The sequence below is a fragment of the Limulus polyphemus genome, unplaced genomic scaffold (assembly GCF_000517525.1).
Source record: "Limulus polyphemus unplaced genomic scaffold, Limulus_polyphemus-2.1.2 Scaffold9679, whole genome shotgun sequence".
NCBI lineage: Eukaryota > Metazoa > Arthropoda > Merostomata > Xiphosura > Limulidae > Limulus > Limulus polyphemus.
The window spans coordinates 10,547-22,263 of NW_013675289.1; the positions used below are offsets into that span (position 1 = coordinate 10,547).

At 33.0% G+C, this 11,717-nt stretch overlaps 1 protein-coding gene across 1 annotated transcript in view; it reads right to left on the reverse strand.

Moving 5' to 3' along the window:
* Positions 1-10,400, reverse strand: part of LOC106476037 (DNA topoisomerase 3-beta-1-like) — a 16,208-nt gene extending 5,808 nt beyond the window's left edge. Inside the window, exons 1-3 of the mRNA XM_022380016.1 lie at positions 10,367-10,400; positions 7,894-9,730; positions 4,917-5,022 (exon numbers count right to left, since the gene is read on the reverse strand). Coding sequence (XP_022235724.1) covers positions 4,917-5,022; positions 7,894-8,045 — 258 coding nt within the window. The 5' untranslated portion in view covers positions 8,046-9,730; positions 10,367-10,400. The remainder of the gene's footprint in view (positions 1-4,916; positions 5,023-7,893; positions 9,731-10,366) is intronic.
* Positions 10,401-11,717: the final 1,317 nt, after the last annotated feature.

An 11,717-nucleotide genomic window follows, 5' to 3' on the forward strand; every position in this document is an offset into this window, starting at 1 on the left:
GTGTACCAGTATATGTACACTCACGCAAGTGTACCAGTATATGTACACTCACGCAAGTGTACCAGTATATGTACACTCCAGCAAGTATACTAGTATATGTACACTCACGCAAGTATACTAGTATATGTACACTCACACAAGTATACCAGTATATGTACACTCACGCAAGTATACCAGTATATGTACACTCACGCAAGTATACTAGTATATGTACACTCACGCAAGTATACTAGTATATGTACACTCACACAAGTATACTAGTATATGTACATTCACACAAGTATACTAGTATATGTACATTCACACAAGTATAACAGTATATGTACACTCACGCAAGTATACTAGTATATATACACTCATGCAAGTATACTAGTATATGTACACTCATGCAAGTATACTAGTATATGTACACTCATGCAAGTATACCAGTATATGTACACTCATGCAAGTATACCAGTATATGTACACTCATGCAAGTATACATAATATTCCTTTTCTATGAGGTTTCTAGATGGTTTGATGTTATTGGGTTTATGCTTAAAGCATAGAATTGGATTTGAAGAAAGTATGAAAAATGAATATGGGTAGAATATCCCCAAGTTTATGGTTGATGTTAGGGACAAAAGAGCACAGTGGGTTGTTTTATACAATATGCAAATAGGTTCTGGTGAAGTTACATGGCCATTCTTTCTCAAAGTGGATGACAGGTGTTTCAGCTTGTTTTAAAGAAGTCAGGATTGGGCTAGTCTCTGAATGTGTTAACGATACTACACATATCCAATGCACAACGGCAAGATCCAAAGTGTTGGAAACATTCTGTGTTAATTGTTTCTATCTTCCTAGAAACCAAGGCTTTTAGAATACAAGTTTGGTTTCACTTTCTTTAATAGAAGTAAAGCTTTTATTGTTCAGTTTCATGTAAAGAAATAAGTTGAAAAAATTGGCGAATTGATGTGTTTATAAGATAAAGATGTCACCAATATAATGGTTCAGGGTTAGGGTTTATGAGTAGTCACTCTTTAAGTAAAAGTTCTTTGTTATTCTAAATTTATTTTTTTTGAGGACCGAGACATCTTAGGTTTCTTTATCAATCATCAATTATCAATTATCTTTATCATCTAAGAAAGAATTCTTCTAGCTTGTGTATGATGTCAGGAACATAAGGAGAGGTAATGCTGAGTTGATTAGTGATTTGTTTTGGTGTGGGTTTTCTAGTGTGTAAACAATCATTGATAAATCTAGCCATTCTTTACTAACTAGTTTATCAATGATTGTTTACACACTAGAAAACCCACACCAAAACAAATCACTAATCAACTCAACATTACCTCTCCTTATGTTCCTGACATCATACAGAAGCTAGAAGAATTATTTGCAAATTTAACTTGTACACTCTTTTTTTTTTCCAGAAATTCAGTTTAAGTTTTTACACACAGCCAAACCAAAAGCAAGCCATTCTAGGATCCCTTAAAAAAGTTAAACTGGGTACATACTTTACTGCTACTCTGGATTTTTTCTTGTTGTTAAACACAAAGCTGCACAATAAACATTACAAGCCCACAAGCTTACCTCTAAACCACTAGCAGCAACTTTAGATCAGAATTAGCAAACCCAAAATACTAAAACAGACTGATGAACATTAAAGCTGAGCCTCAGACTAAGAAACTGAACAATCCAAAATAACAAGAAAGCCTTTTACTTTCAAATGATCTCAGCTATTACTCAATAAAGACAAAGAAATGCAGAATAAAATGGATACATTCAACAGCTTGCTTCTTTAATAAAACCATTGATTCATGTAAATATAACAAATAAATACTTCCGAGTTCAGTGGTATTATTTTTGTGTCTGTTATACAATTAAGATATGTAGTAATGAGTTTTATTATACTCATACAGATATACAGTGATTGTATTGCTGCTATGGTCAATAAAAATTAAATGACTAACTTACACCTCATTCTGTGTAGCTTGTAATTTTTGACAAATATTCAGTGTTAATCTTTATCTGCGTACCCCTTAGATAATTAGAAGAATATTAACTTACACGATAGCAAGCTCCTTAGAGAAACTTAAAATCAACCCAGAAATGAGTGTAGCTAATTTAATATACTGATCCCTTTTCTTGGTTATAATAATAACACTGTTTCTTTAGTTGGGTACCACTGCAGTCGTAAATCCATTAATATCTTGTGAGGTTTGGCCAGCTTAGGAGATTACATTCAGTTTTAAATCCATATACTAAGCCAAAAATGCAAAATAATTCTTATGATGAAAATAGCTGTATTAAACATTCTAACTAACCCGGTTAACGAAAGTAACATTAAAGAAAGAATATAGTACAACTTTCTCGCACAACACATAAACACTAGTGTTTTTCTTCATACCCTATCACAGATTTCATGTTCTTCGATGAATGATTAAACATTTGATAAATTAAGTCACATGTATGGTTAATAGATATTTAGTGATTCTGGTTACTTGTATTTTTGAGGCACATGAATGAATGACAAATATCCACTGACTGTACTAATATCATCATTTACCACTTAGATGGTCAATAGATATCCACTGACTGTACTAATATCATCATTTACCACTTAGATGGTCAATAGATATCCATTGACTGTACTAATATCATCATTTACCACTTAGATGGTCAATAGATATCCATTGACTGTACTAATATCATCATTTACCACTTAGATGGTCAATAGATATCCACTGACTGTACTAATATCATCATTTACCACTTAGATGGTCAATAGATATCCACTGACTGTACTAATATCATCATTTACCACTTAGATGGTCAATAGATATCCATTGACTGTACTAATAATATCATCATTTACCACTTAGATAGTCAATAGATATCCACTGACTGTACTAATATCATCATTTACCACTTAGATGGTCAATAGATATCCAATGAGTAATTGACTGGCATCTTTAACAGCTCAGGTATAAGGTCAACATAAATCTAATGATTTTGTTGCTGGTATCATTCATGAAATGGCTGCTTTAGTCATTCCTACAGCTGTATCATTACTTTAACAAATCATAAATTATTGTAGTGAACTATACTCCATTTCAAAACAATAAATTAATACAGAATTTACTTTTAATAATATAAAAAATAATAATAAGATACAGTACTGTGAAAAGGTGTTAGGACACAGTCAAAAATTTCAGGCTACTTTCAAAGAACAATGGAAGGTAAATCTCAGTTTAAACAGCAAAATTTTATCAATCTTCATATTTAATACAACAGAAACTCAGTGGAAGTGCTTGAGTTCAGCGAACATTTAATATTTTGTGTCCCCCTTTTGCTTTAATAACTGCAGATGGTCTTTCAGGCATTGTTGCAACATATTTAATCAAAGTGTCCTTTGGGATTTTACTCCAAATATCTCTAATACACTCCCATAAAGTTTTTTTGGAAGTAGCTTTTGATTTGTCAAGTTTTTTATCTATCAAATTCCAGATCTGCTCTGTGGGGGCCATTGCATCAGTTAAGTGATTCCAGAAGCTTCTGTCTGAGCTAAGTAATTTCTACATTGGTTGGATGAGTGTTTTGGATCATTATATTCTTGGTAGTAGAATCCTTTACCAATAATACACAAACCACTGGACACTTGCACTGGTCCATTATTCCATCTATTTAGCAAATATCTCCAGTCACCTCAGCAGAAAAACACTCCCAAGCCATCACACTGCCTCCCCCCATACTTCATGGTAGGTGCTATGCATTTAGGTAAGCATCTTTCACTTTTCTTCTACTGGACGTACAACCTACATTTTGAACCAAATATTTCAAACTTGAACTCATCTGTCCAGTTTTTGTACTTTTAAAGCAAATTTCAGTCTTTTGACAACACTTGAAGATCGAAGTAAAGGTTTTTTAACTGCTACACAATCAAATATTCCATTCTTGTTGAGACTTCTTGATACTTTAGATCTGGACACTTTTCTGTCATTTGGTACATGGTCGTTTATCTCATGCTTGAGATCATTGGCAGTCTTCCTACTGTCCCGAAGACTGCATAAACGAAGATACCTAACATCAGTATCATTGAGTTTAGGTGTTCTGCCTCTTCCTTTCCTATCTTCAAATTTACCTGTCTCGGTCTCACGATCTATGGTGTACTTGACAGTGTTTGGAGATCATTTCAAGTCTGCATAATTTGTCGAAGAGTCTAACCAGCATCACGTAAAGCTTTTATGCGAACTCTTTGCTCTACTGACAATTCTCTACACTTTTTGAGTTGTGGCATGACAACAAAACTTAATATACAGTGTTAAACACTGTTTTTATCAAGGTTTATTTGTGGAGTACTATTAAATTGATTTCTTCTAGCATATACCGGTACCATATGCCAGCTCCTTGCTAGCTTCTTTCTATATAGTTAAGACACTGCATGGGGTACCATGACAGTTATTTCAGACCCTAAATTTGATCAGTGTGTTTATTCAAGCAGAACCCTCATGACATGCCCTTGGTACAAGTATTTGTGAATTCTACAGAATGATAAGTATTCTCACCCTGGCTCATTCAACTGTCAACAGGGATCAGTGAAGCATTACCATAGTGTTGAAATGTACATTCTATAATGGCATGGAAGAATTAGACCAATAAAATGGAAAGAATGACAAAATATTCTCTTGTCCTAACACTTTTTCACAGTACTGTATTTATTTTCCTTTTACACTACTTATTGAAATACAGTTATTATTTTTTGAGTAATCTGAAAAACAAAACATATTTCTGTCCCATGAGTTAAGTGTCCCAAAATGAAAAATCAATAAACATTGATCCTGATATTATATCTGTTTTTTTTTACAGAACATGAAGTATCATGCAAAGTTCAATTTCTAACAACTGAATAAATGAAAAAGAAATATTTGATGACTTACAGCCTTATATTCTACACTGATTAACTGTGAAGTACAATCTTCACAAGTGTCTTCTTCCACAGAGACTTTATGTGCATCTTCAAACAGATGAATAATGACATCACACCTGAATTCAAAACATTTATGAAAAGGATTATAATTCAAACAAAATGTGTAAAACTTCCTTCTTGTTGTATCTTCAACTTATACCTACATATTTATTGAATAAGAAATGTGTGGACAAGTACAATTTTCAGTGTGTTTTAGAAAAACAAATAGCAAAAACTAAGTAATCTATACACAATGGTCTAAAAATATACAATACACAGAAGAGTAAACGAAGAAGATGGAAAAGTTTATTTTTTATATAATTTCCCAAGTTCTTCAGCTCCAGGAAAATATGAAGTAAAGACTTAAACTTTTTGAAAAACTGTATTATTAGAACAATATGCATCCAAATGATGAGGTGCATTAGTTCATGACATTTGCTGACATACTATTAATGTATCCTCTGTTAGGAAAAGCTTTACCAAGTTGGCTGAACTTTTATTAACAGTCATCGTGATAATAACAAAATTACAAAGCCTCAGCCAGTAAGGCTTTGTCATTTTGATAATAAAGAATGCTTATTTTAATGATAAGAAAGTTAAGTTAGTAAATTGTAAGAAGAGAAAGCTGGTTTTACCACTGTTGTTGATAATCACACTTACAATATATAGTTGTAGATATTCAACTATTTCATGCTGCAATTCAATCAGTAAATAATAAATAAAGTTATTCAACTGTCAATCCAACATTAAGTTGCTGACTTCATGTTTCCTACTGAAAAAAAAACTTGAACTAGATCAGGAGTGGGCCAAATACAGTCCATCTAACATTTCTGTCCTGCCCGCCATGACTCCTGGCAATTGTGGAAAAAACATAATGGGGTCTTTATACAATCGACATTGAAGTAATTTAATTAATGTAGTAGAAATGTGAGGAGTGGAATAGCCCCCCCCCTGAAAAAATTATTGCTCACCCCTGAACTAAATGATAAAAGTAATGTTATAAGCATTCACATGATGAATACAGCATAAAAACCCCAATCAAGCTACAACACAGTGACACAAACTTACACAACCATGATATTTATAGGTTCTGTCCTCTGTGACTTGCTTGAAGTCATGTGTGTGCTTTATGAACTGTTTGTTCTTTCTTCTGTTACAATAATCAGTTGTGACGTCTTTAACCTAGCAAACCCAATGTGGAAGCGATCCTGTTGTCAACCATGTCTTGGTATCAGTGAAGCAACTTTCAAACAGCTATAACAGCAAGACTTAAAAAAAACTTTAATGGTTCATAAGTAGTGGCATCCTATAAATTGATAGTCACATGACCTCAGGTTGACCTGGGTCTCCAAAAGTCACGGTTGGATAGCCTGGATTAGTTCCTATTTTCATAATAGAGTGGTGGTGGTGGTGGTTATATAATAAAAATAATTCAACTATATATTGATTTTAATGGTTTGGAATATTATATGGTAATTGTCTATTTATGTTAATTAAATCCAAGGTTTTGTGTACTTATTCTTACTGGTTCAGCAACAGTTGTCATGACCCATGTTAATTTATTCCAAAGTCTTGAGTATTTATTCCTTCTGGTTCAGTAACAGTCATCATGACCCATGTTAATTTATTCCAAAGTCTTGAGTATTTATTCCTTCTGGTTCAGCAACAGTCATCATGACCCATGTTAATTTATTCCAAAGTCTTGAGCATTTTCTTCCTAATGGTTCTGCAACAGTCACCATGACTCACGTTAGCTTAACCCAAAGCCTTGAGTATATATTCCTACTGGTTCTGAAATGGTGTTATGACTCATGTTAATTTAACCCAAAGTCTTGAGTATTTATTCCTTCTGGTTCAGCAACAGTTGTCATGACCCAAGTTAATTTAATCCAAAGTCTTGAGTATTTATTCCTATTGGTTCAGCAACAGTTGTCATGACCCATGTTAATTTAATCCAAAGTTTTGTGTATTAATTCTATCTGGTTCAGCAACAGTTGTCATGACCCAAGTTAATTTAATCCAAATCTTGAGTATTTATTCCTATTGGTTCAGCAACAGTTGTCATGACCCATGTTAATTTAATCCAAAGTTTTGTGTATTAATTCCTTCTGGTTCAGCAACAGTTGTCATGACCCATGTTAATTTAATCCAAAGTTTTGTGTATTAATTCCTTCTGATTCAGCAACAGTTGTTATGACCCAAGTTAATTCAATCCAAAGTCTTGAGTATTAATTCCTTCTGATTCAGCAACAGTTGTCATGACCCAAGTTAATTCAATCCAAAGTCTTGAGTATTTATTCCTACTGGTTCAGCAACAGTTGTCATTACCCATGTTAATTTAATCCAAAGTTTTATATACATATATTTCTAACAATTTGGTTCACTTATAACCCAAAAACTTGGGTTTCTACTATTGTGGGTTATGATAACTGAACCAAACTGTTAGAAATATATGTATAAAAACTTGTGTTTCTTGTATTATAGGGTATGTATTTATGTCCTCTGTATTTGCAACATTTATCATTGTTTCTTGTATTATAGGATTAAGTTTTTATACATATATTTCTAATAGTTTGGTTCAGTTATCATAACCCACAATAGTAGAAACCCAAGTTTTATGTATTTATGTCCTCTGTATTTGCAAAATTTATCATACCCTATAATATGAGAAACTTAAGTTTTATATATTTATTTTTTCTAGTCTTGTAAGTTATATCCCATATTAGGTAAAATACCAGTTTTAAGTATCTGTTCTCTAGTTTCTCAACAGTTACCATTTATTATATTAGAATAAACTCAAGTTTTATGCATTTATGTTTGATAGTTTTACAAATAAAAATAAAACATCTTTCCAAATGTGCAGCAGAGACACCTTAGTAAAAGTACAAGTTAATGTATTTAAATACTTATATTGTGTAACTAATAAACCCTCTCTCACCAGTTCTTACCTGTTACAGGTTAACTTCCACTTTGGCCCAGAGGCAGGATCTAATACAAGTACTCCATTATCACACTGAGAACAAGATGCCAAGCCATTGGCCTGCATGGAATGAGGACAGCTGGGATGCGTGCAGGAGTTACACCCTGAAAGTTTTCGCATGTCTCTGAAGGGTGGATGACTGTAGCAGTAGGGGCAAAATATGAAGCTCTATAAAAAAAATGAAACATACACAAAACCAAACAACCTTACTTTGAAATTCAAACATAGTGTAGCAGGTAACTCTGAAATAATATCCATGCATTAAAATATCCAAATTTCAACAATTTTTCCTTATTAAATGCCCATATGTCCTTCACTTTACTACCTGAAAGCCCCAAAATTAAAGAATGTCAAGTATATTATTTCCTAACTGGCCTTACAATTTTTAATGTTTCAGAAACTATCAAGTAAAAATAATGTTTATACAGATTATGTAAAACTGTATGTTACATAGTGTTTTCCTAACCACCACAATGTGTAGAAATGTACAACTGTATATTAAATAGTGCTTTCCTAACCACCACAATGTGCCATAATGTACAACTGTATATTAGATAGTGCTTTCCTAACCACCACAATGTGCCATAATGTACAACTGTATATTAGATAGTGTTTTCCTAACCACCACAATGTGTAGTAATGTACAACTGTATATTAGATAGTGCTTTCCTAACCACCACAATGTGTAGTAATGTACAACTATATATTAGATAGTGTTTTCCTAACCACCACAATGTGTAGTAATGTACAAATGTATATTAAATACTGCTTTCCTAAACACTACAATGTGCCATAATGTACAACTGTATATTAAATAGTGCTTTCCTAACACTACAATGTGCCATAATGTACAACTGTATATTAAATAGTGTTTACCTAAGCACCACAATGTGTAGTAATGTACAACTGTATATTAGATAGTGCTTTCCTAACCACCACAATGTGTAGTAATGTACAACTGTATATTAGATAGTGTTTTCCTAACCACCACGTGTCGTAATGTACAACTGTATATTAGATAGTGCTTTCCTAACCACCACAATGTGTAGTAATGTACAACTGTATATTAAATAGTGCTTTCCTAACCACCACAATGTGTAGTAATGTACAACTGTATATTAGATAGTGCTTTCCTAACCACCACAATGTGTCATAATGTACAACTGTATATTAAATAGTGCTTTCCTAACCACCACAATGTGTAGTAATGTACAACTGTATATTAAATAGTGCTTTCCTAACCACCACAATGTGCCATAATGTACAACTGTATATTAGATAGTGCTTTTCTAACCACCACAATGTGCCATAATGTACAACTGTATATTAGATAGTTTTCCTAAACACTACAATGTGCCATAATGTACAACTGTATATTAAATGGTGTTTACCTAACCACCACAATATGATTGTAATTCACAACTGTATATTAAATAGTGCTTTCCTAACACTACAATGTGCCATAATGTACAACTGTATATTAGATAGTGTTTACCTAACCACCACAATGTGCCATAATTTACAACTGTATATTAAATAGTGCTTTCCTAACCACCACAATGTGTAGTAATGTTCAACTGTATATTAAATGGTGCTTTCCTAACCACCACAATGTGTAGTAATGTATAACTGTATATTAAATAGTGCTTTCCTAAACACTACAATGTGTCATAATGTACAACTGTATATTAGAGTGTTTTCCTAAACACTACAATGTGCCATAATGTACAACTGTAATTTAGATAGTGTTTTCCTAACCACCACAATGTGCCATAATGTACAACTGTATATTAAATAGTGTTTACCTAAGCACCACAATGTGTAGTAATGATCTAATATACAGTTGTACATTACTACACATTGTAGTGGTCAGGAAAGCACTATCTAATATACAGTTGTACATTAACACACATTGTGGTGGTTAGGTAAACACTATCTAATATACAGTTGTACATTACTACACATTGTGGTGGTTAGGAAAGCACTATCTAATATACAGTTGTACATTACTACACATTGTGGTGGTTAGGAAAGCACTAATTAATATACAGTTGTAAGTGCTTTCCTAACCACCACAATGTGTAGTAATGTACAACTGTATATTAGATAGTGCTTTCCTAACCACCACAATGTGTCATAATGTACAACTGTATATTAAATAGTGCTTTCCTAACCACCACAATGTGTAGTAATGTACAACTGTATATTAGATAGTGCTTTCCTAACCACCACAATGTGTCATAATGTACAACTGTATGTTAAATAGTGCTTTCCTAACCACCACAATGTGTAGTAATGTACAACTGTATATTAGATAGTGTTTTCCTAACCACCTTTACCTAACAACCACAATGTGTAGTAATGTACAACTGTATATTAGATAGTTTTCCTAAACACTACAATGTGCCATAATGTACAACTGTATATTAAATAGTGTTTACCTAACCAGCACAATATGACTGTAATTCACAACTGTATATTAAATGCTGTTTTCCTAACAAGAACAATTTAGTCCTGTTAGTGCTTGCTAATTGTATGTTGTTTAACCCTGTTGCCAGTAAAGTTTATTTTTATCTTCCCATTTATTTTGTTTCAAAATATAATATCTCCAATTTAGTTTGTTCTTTTAAATACAAACCAACTTTATTGTTTATTTTATATTTTAACTTCACTATTCTAGAGCAGTTTTATCACTAACACGTTCAGCCACTTTCTTTCTGTTTCTCCAGTAGCTAAATATTTTATTTTCATTTTACCTTCACCCTGTGACTTGCCACTTTCATTCCATTTGCAACAAATTGTTACACCTGCCTTTCAGCATACAGAGGTTAAATGTATTATATTTAAAGTCTCACCAATCATTAAAGTCCATGTTGCCAAATCCAATTGTTCTCTCTCTCTGATGACCATGCATTTTGTTAATAGCCCTGCATCATAGATTCTATTGTAAAAAGGTTCCTTTGTAAGGTTGTCATATCCAAAATACACAATTCCTCCCTACTGGTTTTCCAAAATCCATCTAGTATACAAAGACATTTCCCAGTACCCAATTCACAAAAGTCTGATCACACAGAACTCCACAGGTGCTACATTCGACAAAGTGACCAATATATTTTCATATTAAATACCAAGAACACCAGTATCATTCTCCATCTGCTTAAGGCATGCAATGTTTGAATAGATACGTCACGGAGGCAACTTGCCACTTTTCCAGATGGAGATCCTTTTTGATCATGTTCTGTACTTTTACCTGGGCCACACAAATAGTTTTTGCTACTGACCTTAATGCTTACAGATTCTCACCTGTTATAAGACATTAGACCTTACTTACCATGGCTGGGGTACAACTTGTTAAAGGTGCCCCAAGATAATCCATATTCCTTTGTTTTCTAATGCCAGTAAGTATAATAAATATCCCTATCATGGAAATTCTAAATCCCTGAACTGAACATATTTTTATGATTTGAGAATCTGAGCGTAAGAATATACCCTTCCTAAAAGTGACAAATTTTACTAAATGCCAAACAATGTTAAAATGTATTTCTGATAAATGCCATTCCACTGTAGTAGATTCACAAATCTGTGATTTGTGGAGATCTACTGACTTGTGAGTTAAGTTATTTTGTGGAGACCTACTGACTTGTGAGCTAGGTTAGTTTTGTGGAGATCTACTGACTTGTGAGCTAGATTAGTTTTGTGGAGATCTACTAACTTTTAAGTTAGGTTATGTGTAGATCTACTAACTTGTAAGCTAGGTTATGTGTAGATCAACTAACTTGTGAGCTAGGTTAG